The sequence below is a fragment of the Syngnathus floridae genome, chromosome 5 (genome assembly GCF_059516105.1).
Source record: "Syngnathus floridae isolate MCC-2025c chromosome 5, RoL_Sflo_1.0, whole genome shotgun sequence".
Lineage (NCBI taxonomy): Eukaryota > Metazoa > Chordata > Actinopteri > Syngnathiformes > Syngnathidae > Syngnathus > Syngnathus floridae.
Window position 1 is genome coordinate 8,982,467 of NC_142417.1, and position 15,902 is coordinate 8,998,368.

Here is a 15,902-nt window from a genome sequence, read left to right on the forward strand (position 1 = left end):
GTGTCAGAGGTTTGTCTGTAAATAGCCGTACCTTGCACATAAAACTACAACATTTACTTTATTCTTTTTTTTTTAATATCAGAAAACAATTAGTTTTAGAGATTGCACACAAACATTTCACACAAATATATTGTACTAAAGTGCAAATTGTAAATATTAACAATAGGCATCCGCTCCACATCCTTGCTTCTCAACTGGTTTGGAAGGAAAGTGGCAGTTACAAGTAATAGGGTTAAAAAAATATTGAGGATAACTTGGAGAAGCCACTATTTGGACTTATCTAATACAGCTCCTCTTATGACAAAGTTGAATTTGGCCACCAAATAATCCTTCAAATATTTACAGAGTAAAACAATTGTCTCACACACACATATGGCTTCATATTAAAAATTTCACACAACATGGCACTTGAACTTCAAATGTGCAGCTATAGTATGAAAATAGTCATTATTTACGACAATTACAAACAGATCCAAATAACTGCATAATTTACACAAGATGTCTACATACATTGCAAAATCACTGGGAATGATTTACATTAGTGTCATGGAGTCCGAATCATCAAATTCTGATCGAGTTCCAACCTTCATTCAAATTGAGTTCTTAAAACATCAAGAGTAAATTTGTCATACATGAACGTATTCAAATTTGAACCAGGAATGTACTGTACTATCACATTTCCCAGTTAGTTTCCTTTGCAAACCAAATACTTGAAGTCATGTCCGCAGTCTTTGGAACTAGAATCTCCCACTTTGGATAAAGCAGCAACATCCCATGACGGCAAGTCGTTGCGTGATCCGCACACACACACAAAATACCCTACAGTCAAATGATGCTCTTGTCAACTCCATCAACCGTGCTAAAATTGGGCGCATCCGTTTGTGTGAGTGTGACTGGAAAGGCAGCAGAATGAATTTAGCCTCTGAGCCAGCACTTACTCCTGCGAATGCGCCGGGGCGCTCTGCTTCTGGACTCTCTCGTAGAAGAGCATATAGGCGTTGGAGGAGAGAGCCTCGTGCAGGCTGGCTTTGCGAACCGAGTCGTCGGACACCCAGAGCCACTGGGAGGTATACGCCGAGGAACTGCAAGGCGGGGAGGGGCTGCGTCGGTATGTTACAAAATGCCCTGAGTGCATGTCACCATGGTGAACCAGCACAGCCGTGAGTTGGAAAAGGTACTCGTTGGATCTGGTGGAAAGGAGATAAAGATTGTGTTTACGTTCGCTGAAAGAAACCTGCATAGCCTTTACGGTTGCAGAGATGTAAACTGACTCACATTTAAAGCAATAAGGTTATGGTCAACTTTGATTTCAAATTCTATTATCAATTTCCAAACAAGTGGATTTAGGTTCCACTGGATATTCCCTTGTAATAGTTAGATGTATTAGTCAAGGCAGCTTACCGGTAGTCATATGTAAGGCCGAGCTGAGTGGTCCCGCAAGTAGAATGTAAACAGACAGATGAACAGTTTCCATTTGCAAAGGGTTTGTTGTTGTTATGATGCGCTGCATCTGCAGAGCACATAATAAAAAATTATGAATGCATGTGACAATAGAAACGGGCTTGATGATGACTAACCCATACCTGTGCCATTCGCAGTAGGCCTTTCCGCATTCTTGCTGGAATTTTCTCCCTTTTGGTGCTTCCTTGCACATTTGGTGCGCAGACTCGTCTGTATGGAGGCGTTGTGTTTGTAGCGGTCCATACATAGATACTCCGTGAACTGAACGTGTTCTTGTCGTTTAATTGGCGTTCCTTCGCTGGACCATGTGAGTCTTTGCAGATGGATGCAAAGGCACTGGGGCAGCTGATAGAGAAAGGAGCACATTGGATGGGGGAAAAAATGATTGCAAGAATAAACAATAGAGCTCGTACTTTGTGGGTGGAAAATGTTGCCAAGCAATTTTGGTTTTGTCCAAAGTCAACCATTCAGCATAAAATGCAGATTACCTTTCCCAATTTAAGCTGCTTTACAAACGTTGTCCGCTGACTTTCCAGAAGCTGTCCGTTAATTCTGGTCCCACGTTGAAGCTAAAAAAGGAGAAGAAAAGGATAAGCCTTTTAGTTCCATGCATTATCCAAGGAAATTCATTTGAGTAATCACCTGGGTACAATTTTCACACTCCACTTCCTTAATAGTCTCGGAGGAGATGAAATGCTGTAGACACTGATCCAGAGAGACCGGTCGACCCTAAACACAAATACTGTAGTCATCACAGTAAAGCAACATTTACATTTTGGTCAGTTCGATTCTGCTTACCCACTGAGGCAAAGGGATCGATAATGAAAGGCTTTCAAAGGAATCATATCGCACCGGACTCTGAAAAATAAAATATTCTGCATGAGGATGATGCAAGGCGTATTGAGTTCCAACAATGGAAATAAGTTAAGCTCTTCGCTACCATCCAAAAACAGCTCCCACCTTTGTGTTTTCATTTAAATAAACTTACCTGATGTTCACAGCGCTTGCACAACATGTTACTCGTTAAACGGCCATGGAAGGGATGCTGGAACTTCCAAGGGTTTGGAATTGGGTGCAGAGGGGCTGCAAAAAGGAAGAGAGAAAAATTATTTTGATGATGTATGCGCTCTGATCTAAGACTAAGTCAAAGTTCCCTTTTTACCTCGACTTCTGCAAGTCTTAGTTGTCTCATCTTGATTGGGAAGACTCTGAGCAAAAAAGACAGAGATTTATTCATTAATTCTTAACATGGTATACCTTTTCAATGTACCAAATACGCTGTGTTTCATAAAAAAATAGTTTGTGTTGAAAGGAAAACAACTGCGCAAAAATCTGTTCACAAATCCTAGATGCATTAGCACACAGGTGATGTGTTTCAAAATCTTCGAACATTTAAAGTTGGAAAACGATTGCTTACCTCAAGCGACTGCATATCAAACAAGGGTGTTACTTTCGGCTGGTGGTCCCTCTCCTCTTCGAGAGATGATGTTAGAACATGAAAGAGTTCGTGGGCATCCTAATAAGGAAGAGTAATAACAATAAAACAAACCAACTTCCATAAATAGAAAAAACAAACAAAGACAAACCTGCTCTTCAAATGAACTGATGTGCCACCGGTACAGTCTGAGAACATCCAGCAAGGATCCTGCATCCAGCACATCTTCATCTCCAGGCTCATTATTGGACAGAGCTGTCAAAACAGAAACAACCCTCACGTCTACATTTGGAACTGTAACCCCGTGTCAAGGAGGCTTTGCTTTTACACCTCCCACATTGCTTTATAACCTTTGAGAAGCTGGAGAAGTGTTGTGGACAATTTGTTTTCTTTATGCGACTGGATGGCGGGTGAGTTGGAAAACCTTTCCAGCCACCGGATGAACGACGGGCATGCTGCCAGACCTTGAAGCAAAGAGTTCAGGAAGCAAGTGTTGCCCAAGTTCAACAGACCAGGAACCATGCCTGGAAGAAAACACGGCTCATTGTTAGAACACTACACGGCGGGCATTGCGTATCAATTCTCACCTCTCTTTCTCTTTTTTCGCTCTGTGATTGGGCCCCACAAAACGTAGACACCAGCTGCAATGGCTGCTGCAACACCACCAATGACACCCCAGTTTTTGAGCATCTTGTTTCTAATGAAGACAGGATATAATGAATGTTGTTCAATTATCTCTCGAAGCACGGCAATTACAGGCAATACAGCAGAATTTATTTGAGCTGGTCAGGATTATTCAGGGAGAGCACGCTCTTATTGCTGCAAAGAGAGGGACTGGTTGGAATACTGCGCAGAACTGGTATAAATTATTTTACAAAGTGTGTTTATGTGTTGAATTGTATTCTTATATACAGTGTATAGTTTTTAAATGGTCCTTTCGCACGCCCCTTAAAGGTGAATGTCGTTAATTGCGTCGTGTAGAAACAATTTCCTTAATGTCTTTCCTACCTCAAGGCAAGTAGAGACAAAACAGTGCAATCACTGACTTTACCTTTGCAACCATGTTGAAAAATAAAAACAGACTTGGCTTGAGGAAACGACGCGTGTAAATGTCCAAATGTGTAATGATCGTTCATCGACAAAGTCCGCATGTTGCTTCGTGTCTCAACCAAACCACTGGCTGAAATTTCATAAATCCAGCATGCGTTTACAGGAAGAAGCCAGCCATTTGTATGTGTACTTATGCTAGCATTAGCATGTGTGCTAACTTACCAGTAACACCGAGTTTATCTTCCCGTGATGTGCAGTCTTAAATTCGCAGAAGTCCAATATTAACCCATTTCTGATACATTGCACTGGTAGGTGTTTCTTGGCTAAGGATTAGTAACAAGGGCATTAAACCGGTCGCTTGTTTGTCTGTCTTGTTTGTCAGCTGAGCGCGACGCATGGCGGTGTCATGACCCGTTTCTATTTTGACCAAGTGAACCATTAACGATAAGGAGCTTAATGTGGTGTCTTTCAAGGAGAATACTTTACCTGGCGCTTGGTCCAGTGCCCAGGTACTGTCTCACAAGCTTATCTGAGCTCTCCGGTCCACACCACAACATGCTGTTGTTGTTGCGGAACTATTGTCTTTAACGGCATTGTTTGAGGGGAGCCACAAAAGTGCGTACCAATGTGTTCACTGTAAAAAAGTTCCGACCCATAAATTCATGTTATATTTTACTACCTTCATTATCGAGTCTTCCCGTTAAAGTATTATATTGTAATTTATTATATATATATATATATATATATATTTTAAATGAGTTGTGTTCGTCTCCCATTATTTTTTCCTACATTTTCTAGAGATCAAGTGCTACTAAATGAAAGATATAAAATACCTGAAATATAAATAATGATATATTCAGGGATTTATTACAATCTACTTCGTTGTCATTTAAACTCGTCCAGTGTTTGCCCTGTCTGTGTATCGTGGCTTCTCATTGGCCATCAGTGGGTCGCTCTCCTCGGTGCTGAAATCGCAGCTCGTCGTGATCATGTATGGCGATGAGGGGATACGGAGCGTCAGAATATAAACACCAAAATGGACGATGATCTATTCCAGCTGAGACAATTGCCGTGAGTGAAAACATTTGTCATTTTCTTTAGCATCTAATTTATCGGTGTGTCACTTGTTTGTGCGGCCAGCTCGCGACACAACACAGCTAGCTCACATTGTATTAAAGCGCCAGCGTCATGTGATGCAAACCGATGTCAACACATTCAGACTACCAGGAGATAGTGCTGGGGGAAATCGTCAAAATCATGTAGCATTCTGAAGCCGCGTCGTCGTTTTGGCGTGTCGTTTGTCTGTAGGAGGCCGGTATGCTCTGATTTAGACAATGATGACTTCTCTACCTTAACACTCAATTGATTCCTTAATGACAGCCTACTCGCCAGTGGTACTTGAAAGTAATACTGGGTTGTAATTAGTCATAGGTATGCTAACTACTCTGATCTTATGAAGCGTATACCGTCTCTTTTTGTGTCATTTACTCAAATAACAATTGCTTAAATCCACAATAAGGAGGTATGAGTGGCAAAAATACTACATGGTGCTGATGCCAATGGTATTCTTGCATGATTAGTGATGGCAGATAAAATGAAGTGCGTGCTATTGTTACCACTCCTCTATTTTTTCTCATTTTGTTGTTGTCTATATTCAAAGTTTGTGTCCTGTGTACAATTTGGTCAATTATTGGGTGGGGGGTTCCACAGGGGTTTTATTTCATTTTGAGATTGTTTTTATTGGGGGGGGGGGCGTGGTGTTATTTTACTGTTGTACTGTACCTTGTCTGTGCTATATGATAATCGTGTAAGGTCAAATACATAAAGTCAAACACAATTTTCAAAAGTTAATCACAAAAAGCAATGACTGCAATGAAAAGAAGCAATGGACGAATGAATATCAAGATGCAACGCTTTCGAAATCTCCAAGCATTTACATTTTGTAATGAACTTATATATTGTCAGCAGGGAGCATGTTGATGTCCCCTGCCATTATATACTTTATAAGTGATTATGTACGATCACAAGATTTTAATATTTTGTCCTTGCCAAAAAAATGGCACTATGGCATAATAATTGGGTTATACAAAATATTGTTTATCAATCAAAATGCAGTTGTGTGGAACTGGTATGACAGCCACATAACTCTTATATAAAGTCAACATTCATTTTGCGTTTGTTGTCTTCACAAGGGTCTCTAGCTCATTCCCACTGACTTAGGCTGGGTACACTCTGGACTGGGTCACCAGTAAATCAAATGACACTCATTTTGAAGAGATCCCAATGCGTAGAATCCCAGGACATGCTGGAGAGACATTGTCTCCCAGCTGGCCTGGGATCCCTCCATCAGGACTTCCCCTCGTCTGGGGTTCCCCGTTTAGGCTGATTTACAGATTTCATATTTCATTTTTAGTGTCATTCGCTTCCGTCACACGGGTGAGAGCACGCGCTCGGAGGAAGATGGTGAAAGTCGAGAGCCTTTTGCAGCAGTGCGAGTGGCAGAGCCAAAAGAGGTGGAGCCTGTGGCCCTTGCAGATGGAGCTCTTGTCCCTCGGGAGTTTGCCAACCCAACTGATGGTAGGCAGTATGATGGGACGTCATTGGATTTTATCTCTGGAATTTTATAAGCAAGATGTGTTGTGTTCCCACTTTATATTTACAAGCTTTTTAACTTTCCTTTAGACACATTCATGGTTGAGGATGCCGTGGAGGCAATTGGCTTTGGAACCTTCCAGTGGAAGCTTTCCATCCTCACTGGTCTGTCCTGGGTGAGGATCTCCCTACAACACCTCTGAATTACATATTTATGTACAGTGTTATATTTGATATATTTTGTTATTGAACTCCTGATTATTGTGTTTAGATGGCAGACGCAATGGAGATGATGATTCTAAGCATCTTAGCTCCACAGCTTCACTGTGAATGGAGACTTCCAAGTCTGGAGGTGGCACTTCTTACATCGGTAAATATTATTCATTCATTCATTCATTCATTCATTCATTCATTCATTCATTCATTCATTCATTCATTCATTCATTCATTCATTCATTCATTTATCTATTTGTTTATTTCGCGAGTGATATAATTTCTTGAAAAGTTGAATTTGATGCGTCGACGTAAATCTGTGGAGTGAGTTTACAGTTCATAGAATGTGAGTTTTCCTTTTTGAATTGCACTACTGAAATAAATGAAGTTTTTGACCCATATGTTTTTTCAATTACCACAGGCGGTGTTTATTGGAATGATGATCAGCTCCTCTCTTTGGGGAAACATATCTGACAAATACGGAAGGAAGACGGTAAGTACGTTTTCTGTAGCATGAATCACTTATTCATGAGTGAAAATGATGATGATGAATATTTTTTGTGTTGACGGGTTGCTGATAGCTTGATAGCTTCATTCTAAGCCTTTTTGACTGGCTTGTGTTCTTGAGGAGCTCCGTGTTTACGGTTGTTTTCTTTTGTTGAAGCGGATTAAATACATTTTCTGACCAAAATGGGGGTGGTGGTAGCTCATCTGTAAGGGTTTATTCTTTGGAAAAGGAGGGAGTTAGGTCTGTGGATAAAAAAATAATTCAACTGTTTATTTCAATTTATTTAATTTTAAATTTATTTACTTAAATAATTTAACAGTTTGCTAAACAGGTACATGATAACTGTTGAGGTGCCACTGAGCAAGGTGCCAAAAATAAATTTTCACAGTACTGTGAATGCAAACATCAAGCTTTTGCCATAATGCTGATATATGTACTGTTATCTTATTTTTGCATTTCATACACAGGGTCTGACAATGAGTGTGTTGTGGACAATGTTCTATGGTATTATGAGTGCTTTTGCACCCATCTATGCTTGGATCCTCTTCCTCCGTGCTCTGGTTGGCTTTGGCATCGGTGGAGCCCCGCAGTCGTGCGTATTCCTCATCCATCCGTTTTGTATGATTTACAAAGCAAGACTTCAAATTAGCAGTGTGTGTTTTCTATTTCTTAGGGTCACACTCTATGCTGAATTTCTTCCCATGAAGTCCAGAGCAACGTGTATATTGCTTATTGAGGTTTGTACTGTCAAGCACATCTGTCGTCATCTGTCCAGTACAGATCATTTTCATCTGGACGTTTTATTCTGTGCTGATTATTTTATCCCAACAGATATTCTGGGCTCTGGGCACGGTGTTTGAGGTCCTTCTTGCAATTCTCGTGATGCCATCTCTGGGCTGGCGCTGGCTTCTCGGCCTCTCTACCATCCCTCTTTTCATCTTTGCCATCTTTTGTTTTGTGAGTATAAAGTTAGGAGTTGGCACAAAGACTTTCAAAATTATGTTACACCACCTGCACCACAACTTAGACCTAGTTTTACCTGGTCTAAAGTCTACTCAAATTTCTGTCACCAAAGTGCCAGATGCGTCTCATTTAAATCATACATGCTCATTAAGAAGCTTTGTTGATTGATGAATCTCTTCACTTGGGCGGCAGTGGCTACCTGAAAGTGCTCGATACGATGTGTTGACGGGGAATCAAGAAAAAGCTCTGGCGACTTTGAAGCGGATCGCCATGGAGAATGGCGTACCCATGCCGCTGGGAAAACTCATTGCAGCCAAACAAGTATATCACTTTCTGCAACGCTCCAAATCTAATTCCACTTTTTTTTGCACTATGACTTGTGATTGATGTCAGTCAGTCTCTTGATTTCAGTTTTTTTAATCAGGAGGATCGTGGGAAGTTTCGGGACTTGTTCTCATCACAATTCCGCTGGACAACAGTCCTTCTGTGGTTTATTTGGTAAATGGAGGAAACAAAAATGTCATTCAATTTTTTCTAATATACGTATTTAGCTTCATATTCAGATTATTGTGTCTCTTGTTTTCAGGTTTGCAAACGCCTTCTCATATTACGGCCTTGTGTTGCTGACCACAGAACTCTTTCAGGAGGGAGGGGCATGCGGAAGTGAGTTACTGCCCTATATACGATTACTTTTTTTGTTATTTTCGGTTCTTGGGGAGTTAGCATAAAACCACAGACACTTGAACTGATCCAAACTAAAATTCTAACCTGTGTTGTTTTTTTTCCCCTAGAGCGCAAAGGTAATAAAATGGAGAGTAGCTGCAACTTGGAGTGTAAATACTTGAACAGCGATGACTACAAAGACCTTTTGTGGACAACCTTATCGGAATTCCCGGGTAAAATTGAAACGGACTAAAATTGTACATATTTTTCTAGACTATTTTTTTTTACTAGATCACACATTGAAAGATATTAAAATTGACCGCCTCCAATGTATCTCTGTTTTTTGTATCTTGACTTTATGGGTTCCTATTCCACAGGACTGTTGGTGACTTTGTGGGCGATCGATCGCTTAGGAAGAAGGAAGACCATGGCCTTGTGTTTTTTTGTCTTCTCCATGTGCATCATTCCACTCTATGGTTGTGTGGGGAGGTAAAAGGAGAACCTTGTTCTCGATATTGTCCTGTTTTTAATCAAGTTATGTCATCGTCATAAAGCCGGCGTGTCTTCTCGTTTTGTTGCAGAGTTTCCATGACAGTGCTGATTTTTATTGCCAGAGCTTTCATTGCTGGAGGATTTCAGGTTGCTTATGTGTATACTCCAGAGGTTAGTATTCACAGAGACTCTGCGGTGAATATTTTGAATCAAATCAAGACAGCAGTCATAGAGAAAGAGAATTAGTAGGACCTTCACAGTCTTTTATGTTCTACAGGTGTATCCAACTGCAACCAGGGCTTTGGGTTTGGGAACAAGCAGTGGGATGGCTCGAGTTGGTGCCCTCATCACACCTTTTGTTGCACAGGTAAATTTGGCACTTAACTAACAAAGTAGAATACAAAGTGACTATTTTGGTTTCTCTTGCAGGTGCTGTTGGAGTCATCTGTGTATTTGGCTCTCTCGGTGTACTGCTGCTGCTGTCTGCTCGCCGCCATCGCATCTTGCGCACTGCCAATTGAGACAACGGGACGAGGCCTGCAGGAATCCAGCCACCGCCAGTGGGGTCAGGAAATGATGGGTCGAGCCTCTTCCTCACAAAACTCAGGGCCAATCCCTCATTCCAGCTCCGGCTCTCAGGGCTGAGCAATGTTTGAGATAACGGTGAAGCATGAAGGACAAAAAAGCTGCAGAATCTCAAGTCCCATCTACGTTCTAGGCACAAACATGACTTCAGAGAGGAAGACGGCACAAAATGTCATGTCACTGCACTTAACTCTTCATCCACCATTGCCATCCGTTTTGCCACTGTATGCTTCCAACAGAATGGTTGAAATCCATGGCATTGACCAGTGAATGAGTGGAATCAAGAAGAAGTTGGAGGGGGGTCTGAATCTTGGTGTGCAAGTGAAAAGGTGAAACGTGCTACAGTCATAGGTCAGTGTAGGCCAGGGGTAGGCGAACCCATAGGGGTACGGGAGTTCATTTCAGGAGGTACATGGGAGCATTTAATGATTTCCTGCGCCAAAATTACAACGGCCATGTATCAACTCGAGTGACACATTGAAACTTTGATGACTGATGAAAAGAAAGTAAAACTGCTACAGTGGGTCTGAATATTATTCTTTAAAGGGGGACTGTTCAATGATCTCCATTTTTTTGTGGTAAATGAGGTATATTTAAATGCAGTAATCTATGTAAAATGTATTTTAACTTATTTTCAAGGCAATATATTTACTTTTATGTTTAATTTGAGTTAACAGAAATCAGATGTTAAACTATTTTTTTTAATGATAGTTTGTGTTATATTTTGGAGAATCGTCAACACGAGTGAGGGGAAACTCATGGTATGACAAAAAAGTTTGGGGGTACGCAAGTCAAAAAGGTTGGGAATCACTGGTCTAAGACTTGGGAAAATAAAAGCATTGGAAAACTGTATTACTTCAAATATTACAACAACAAAAAATAGCCTTAAAAAAATACACATATATTATTTACCTGGAAAACATTTCAATTCATTTTTTTCATTCACTGCAGGATAGAGAAAATAGCCAACTAATTAGTATGTGTATCATAATGACCCAAGCGCAAACACCAATTTAAAAGAAAAAATGGAGAAGTCAATTCCAGTAGCAATATTAATTTACGCCATGATCATTTTTGACATTGGTGAGATATGTTGACAGTACATTCATCAAAATATTTAGTATGTGCCGTGTGTGTGTGAGTGTGTGTCATCTGCAATATTTTTTAAATATGACTAAATTGCATTTGCCTAAAAATACATGATTGGATTCAAGTACCGAAGTATTTTATATATTTTCCATCAGATCCTACAATGCCTAATCAGTCTGATGAAAAATATTGAAATTCTGCGATTACAATATGATACCTATAATGTGACAATTTGCTTCTCATTGGATTCTAAACACTACACTGGATCTATAGTAATGTTTACTTCAGACTAAACACAGTCATTAAACTTAATGTATACCTCTGTAAATAATTCATCAGCTCTTGTTCCATTTCTTTGGATAAAGGTGATATGAAGTATGACAAGTTCAAATAATAGATGGATGTATTTTTGCACTTTATTTGAAATTTTATTTAATTGAATCAGTATTAAGATTTAATGTACACTTATTCTTGTCAACATACAAAAAAAGGTAAATGTACCACATCATGATAGTAAATTGTAAAAGATACAATTTGATGTCATTATTTGTTACAGGGATTTTGCAAGCTATATTTAAGGCACATTTATATTTGAGTGAAACTTAACTTGTTAATCTTATTTTTTATATATATATGAGTGAATAACAATTGTCCCTTACTATAAAGACATTATTAGGTTTGGATTTAATTACAATTAAGTCTCAAATGCTATTTAGTAATTCACAAGTGAGCTTTTGGTCCCGCTCCCTTTTGTTCTAAAATCTGACCGAAAAGCCTGGCTGCTTCCTGTGCACAACCTCTGCAAATGGTCAGTCCAAAACCTCCATGGCCATAGTTGTGAATCACCTACAGGAAAATCACAGTAACTCAAGACGCTGAAGACCAGTGTTTATATCTGGAATTCTAATCAGATGTTTTGAATGAATCACCTCGACCGCAGTGGCACCACACAGTATGGTCTCTCTCTCCAGTCTGACTTTATTTCGAGCTGGCCTGAGGCCGGTCCAGTCATCCACTATCTTAGCATGCTGTGGCAAGAAAACAATAACACAGACAATGCAAGGTCACAGTGCATGATTTTTTTTATCTGCCTTAGCAGAAAGTAGGTTAATGTATACCCCCACCCCCCCTGTTTTTTTCTCATCTAAGACCTTTTGTATGCTTCCAATTTTGTGGGAACAATTTTGGGAAGGCGCTTTTCTGTTCCAGGGTAACTGTGTGTTCGTCGTGTTAGCAACAACGTCTGAGATGTCCTAGTTTTACTTCTTCTAGGTGCACATTGTACATGTTAAGAATTGTAATACGTGACCTTTAGACTTGGCTCAAGTTGGCAAGCCTTTTCCCATATTTTTTTATGATCGGCAGTATCATTGCTTTCATTCCAGTTTCCTAACTGGAACACCCCGCCAACTGCCACAAACCGACTTCTGCAGACACGTACTTGTGAAAAGAGAGAAGAGAAAGCAGCAGTCTGGCAACAAGACAGCAGAATGATTAACACTAACACAACGTTGCAACCACTTCTCGCGTGTATAAAAGATACAGTACGTGTAAAATAAAAATGATACTTTTTAAGTCTCACTGTCCACATCCCCTTGTGTTAAAAGTTAAATGTAGTTGCTGCAGTCTCGCATCTAATCGATTCTGTCTGGTGCAAATGCTCACATCTCCAGCAAAAAAAACATTTGTGGTGGGCGTCCTGTCATAAAGGGACAGTTGAACAAATCCCAGCTCCACCATTACCAGGAATACAGTGAAAAGTGGCTTTGGAGTGCTGAGAAATTGTCAGCGTCAGGTCACTTGTGTTACCCTGGTATGATATATGGTGAGTTGTAAATCGCCTCATCGTGGGTCAAAATCCAATGCTTCAACCATGGGGCTTCCACCTAGAAAATAGGAATATGAAGAAGTAATTACTTTTTTCACTCTACCCCAAAGACTGAACCTCCGCCTAACCTTTATGATCTGTCCCCGGGCTGGCTGGAGCTCAGAGTCAGGTTGGAGGTCTCCGGATCTCACCCCAGTACAGTTTATTATCACATCGGCACCATGTTTTTGCAGCTACAAATGGGGAAGAAGAATTATTTTATGAAAAAACACACACACACAAAACAAAAGTACATATTTGCTTAACATCTTCAAATTCAACTAAATGTATAAATGTTCAGTTGAAAGTGTCGTCTATTAATTAAATGATGATACTGATTCACAGTATCATTAGAAATTCTGATTTTATTTTTACAATATATAATAATTCCAACGAATGTGGGGCTTTAATCGTGAGTGCAGCTAGTGTTTAAAAAGCTAACCTCTGTAAATGAGCCGATTTTCCTCTGGTAAAACTTCACACCCCGTTTTGCCAACCTGAGGAGGACACCAAATTTGATATTAATACAGAACATGTGCTCATTATGATGTTTTCATTTCTGCTATGCTACTGATTTACTATAGTGTGGTTTGACATGTCGACTATACCTGAACTATCTAAAGTGCTTTTGCAGAGTTCACTTTCCTGAATCATCAAGGAAAAAAATATATGCAACGGGTCTATTTTTAATGAATCTTAACTGCTTTCTCGTCCCAGCTTGCACAGATGATACTACTGTCAAAAGCGGTCACTGGTTAACAATAGAGTTATTTGATTCCCTTATCTACTTGGCTTTGTTGTGATGATTCCGTTCTACATACAAGGGGCAAAGTAATACAATATGGAATACAAGTTCTCCATTCATAGTTTAATGGCTTACAAAATAGTCTTAACATGACCTTTGCCTGGTTCAATTCAGGTTACAACAACCAGGTAATATTTTATATGTATTTTTTTTAAAAACTGTGCAGATCAGACTGGCTCATGGATTAAGACACTAAGCTAAGTAGTATGAACTGAAATATTGAGACTATATTTGTGTGCATTTGTGCAATAACTCACCAGTCCATTAGCCAAGGTAGGTATGTTTTACCTTCCAACATGATAGCAGTGTTGAACCAGCCATGACTAAAAAAAGAAAAAAAAAAAAAGGGGTATTGGGCAATTTAATAGGTGTGTTACAAATTAACTCAGTCGTGCAGTAAACGATTCCTACTATAGGATGAAGGTTTCATGGGACCAGTATAATTATAAATTATGACTGTGCTTTGTGTTCACACAGCAGAGTGTGTCAGATTCTACCTGTAGCCAGGAAACATCTTCAGCTCTCGCTCTGTGAGTTTTCTGAAGCCCAGGACTGTGTCTTTAAATGTTGGTTCCTGCAAACAAAAACTTTGTGACTAGATACGTAATAGTTATCTATTGCAATGATCTTTGAGGACTTTCTGCTTGCGGTTTTAAGTGCCTTCATAAAATCTCAGTTATTATTTTATGACTGTTGCTGACAATATTCATCATTGATTAAAGTTATATGGACTATCAGACAAGCATGTGACTAGATATTCCAGTTGTATATTTCACTTAAAAGTATAAATCAAAATCACGTCCAAATTTTTGTTTGAGTTATTTTTTTAGGTGAAATGCGAAGTTTTACTCACTGGTTTTGGTTCTATGCAGAGGTTGTAACCAGATTGGAGGAAAATACCCATTTTTACACACTCTGGTGAACGGAGACAGCTCACCAAGTAGTCAAAGGTCTGTTTACACCATTCCCTGAAGGTAAGAAGAATGTGGCATTGAAACCAGAACATTTTCAAGAGGAGTCAAAAAGAAAATAAGTACCTCTCCTGAAGATTGCCTTTGTCATTGAAATAAGGCTGCCAAAGGCCAGCCGCTCCATCACTGGTGGTCAGTGGGGTGAAGCGGTCTGCATACACCTCGATGATCAGCGGATTGACGATGGAATGATACTGCTCATAAATGCTCTGAGCTGTGGACAGACCGATGACTCCAGCACCTATTACAGCCACGCGCATATCTGGAATAACAGAACACAAAATGGATAATCCACACATCTATTTCCGGTACAGTGGAATATCCAAGTGTAAGTCAAATTGTAAAGTTTGTAGTCAACCACAATAGCATGTACTGTACAAGAACCAATTTTAGCGTGCGAATTATTATTATATTATTACTAATATATACCAAATTATATTATTACTCGTTGCTCTCATTTAAATAACTATTGGTGTCAAAGGACACGAATGGATTATTTGCAACTTTGCAAATATTTCTTTGTATAGGATTGTGCTGACTTAACACTTAGAGCTGTTAGATCCGGGCACATGGTCTTTGCTCTGCAACTATTTAGATATATTATTTTTACAGTTCAAGTTCGCCACCAGAGTTAACCGGCTGTGTCGGAATTATTATACATTCCCAAGGGCTAAATTTAGCATTTCTGCAAACATCGCTCTTCACCTGGTATGACTTTTGGTTCAGCTTACAAAAATACACACGTGATGGCGAAACGCGTTGAGTCAGTGTTAGAGTTGAAGAAACTTACTGTACCGTCAATGTAAAAGCCGATCAACACACACGACGTGAGTGAAAACACAAATAAGTGTAGCAGATGTCGCTTGTGCGAGGGGCGGAGTCTATCACTGACGATAGTATTCGTTAATGATAAATGTAATGGTATGGATTTCAGTTTTATTTTTGTTCAGAAATTGTTTTGTTTGTTTGTTTCCTAAGCGGGTAAACACATCAAAGTGAACATAATTAACATTCTACTTAAAATCTGGTTTATAATCGATGTGAAGAATTCATATTGTACGCTTTTTTTGTAAAAAAAAAAAAAAAAAGCTGTAATATAGAGAAAGGATGGCTTTGGTATTGAATTTAGTACAAAACTTTGCATTAATGTTTTTTCCAGTTACGAAAAGAATTTACTTTTTTAAATCCAAATTACGAGGGGAAATAAA

At 39.5% G+C, this 15,902-nt stretch overlaps 3 protein-coding genes across 9 annotated transcripts; 1 reads left to right on the forward strand and 2 right to left on the reverse strand.

Annotated features, from left to right (window-relative positions):
• Positions 1-39: 39 nt before the first annotated feature.
• usp30 (ubiquitin specific peptidase 30) lies at positions 40-5,097 on the reverse strand. 3 transcript variants are annotated; one of them, XM_088375105.1, is made up of 14 exons: positions 4,818-5,097; positions 4,433-4,580; positions 3,484-3,593; positions 3,247-3,420; positions 3,048-3,151; positions 2,879-2,977; positions 2,624-2,669; positions 2,450-2,544; positions 2,260-2,319; positions 2,104-2,190; positions 1,950-2,030; positions 1,584-1,806; positions 1,402-1,510; positions 40-1,187 (listed from the first exon to the last, which is right to left on the reverse strand). In XM_088375105.1, exons 2-14 carry the CDS (start codon positions 4,501-4,503, stop codon positions 935-937), a joined length of 1,512 nt encoding a protein of 503 aa, XP_088231231.1. In that variant the 5' UTR covers positions 4,504-4,580; positions 4,818-5,097; the 3' UTR covers positions 40-934. The 3 variants fall into 3 exon arrangements, with proteins under 3 accessions (XP_088231231.1, XP_088231229.1, XP_088231230.1); XM_088375103.1 differs by having other exon boundaries at positions 4,780-5,097; XM_088375104.1 differs by having other exon boundaries at positions 4,433-5,097.
• On the forward strand, positions 4,977-12,763 carry svopa (SV2 related protein a). 3 transcript variants are annotated; one of them, XM_088375108.1, is made up of 16 exons: positions 4,977-5,017; positions 6,360-6,523; positions 6,629-6,714; positions 6,810-6,908; positions 7,173-7,244; positions 7,727-7,851; positions 7,933-7,996; positions 8,091-8,216; positions 8,415-8,543; positions 8,647-8,720; positions 8,809-8,885; positions 9,014-9,118; positions 9,263-9,374; positions 9,467-9,548; positions 9,655-9,744; positions 9,807-12,763. In XM_088375108.1, exons 1-16 carry the CDS (start codon positions 4,983-4,985, stop codon positions 10,020-10,022), a joined length of 1,656 nt encoding a protein of 551 aa, XP_088231234.1. In that variant the 5' UTR covers positions 4,977-4,982; the 3' UTR covers positions 10,023-12,763. The 3 variants fall into 3 exon arrangements, with proteins under 3 accessions (XP_088231234.1, XP_088231233.1, XP_088231232.1); XM_088375107.1 differs by lacking the exon at positions 4,977-5,017 and adding an exon at positions 5,139-5,261 and having other exon boundaries at positions 9,807-12,760; XM_088375106.1 differs by lacking the exon at positions 4,977-5,017 and adding an exon at positions 5,177-5,377 and having other exon boundaries at positions 9,807-12,760.
• On the reverse strand, positions 11,546-15,568 carry LOC148397992 (D-amino-acid oxidase-like). 3 transcript variants are annotated; one of them, XM_088375111.1, is made up of 11 exons: positions 15,485-15,507; positions 14,761-14,956; positions 14,577-14,691; positions 14,221-14,297; positions 13,981-14,046; positions 13,361-13,415; positions 13,008-13,112; positions 12,861-12,937; positions 12,361-12,478; positions 11,981-12,079; positions 11,546-11,897 (listed from the first exon to the last, which is right to left on the reverse strand). In XM_088375111.1, the coding sequence occupies exons 2-11, from the start codon at positions 14,952-14,954 to the stop codon at positions 11,772-11,774; spliced, it is 1,032 nt and encodes a 343-aa protein (XP_088231237.1). In that variant the 5' UTR covers positions 14,955-14,956; positions 15,485-15,507; the 3' UTR covers positions 11,546-11,771. The 3 variants fall into 3 exon arrangements, with proteins under 3 accessions (XP_088231237.1, XP_088231236.1, XP_088231235.1); XM_088375110.1 differs by lacking the exon at positions 15,485-15,507 and adding an exon at positions 15,400-15,422; XM_088375109.1 differs by having other exon boundaries at positions 11,547-11,897; positions 15,490-15,568.
• Between the last annotated feature and the right edge of the window lie 334 nt (positions 15,569-15,902).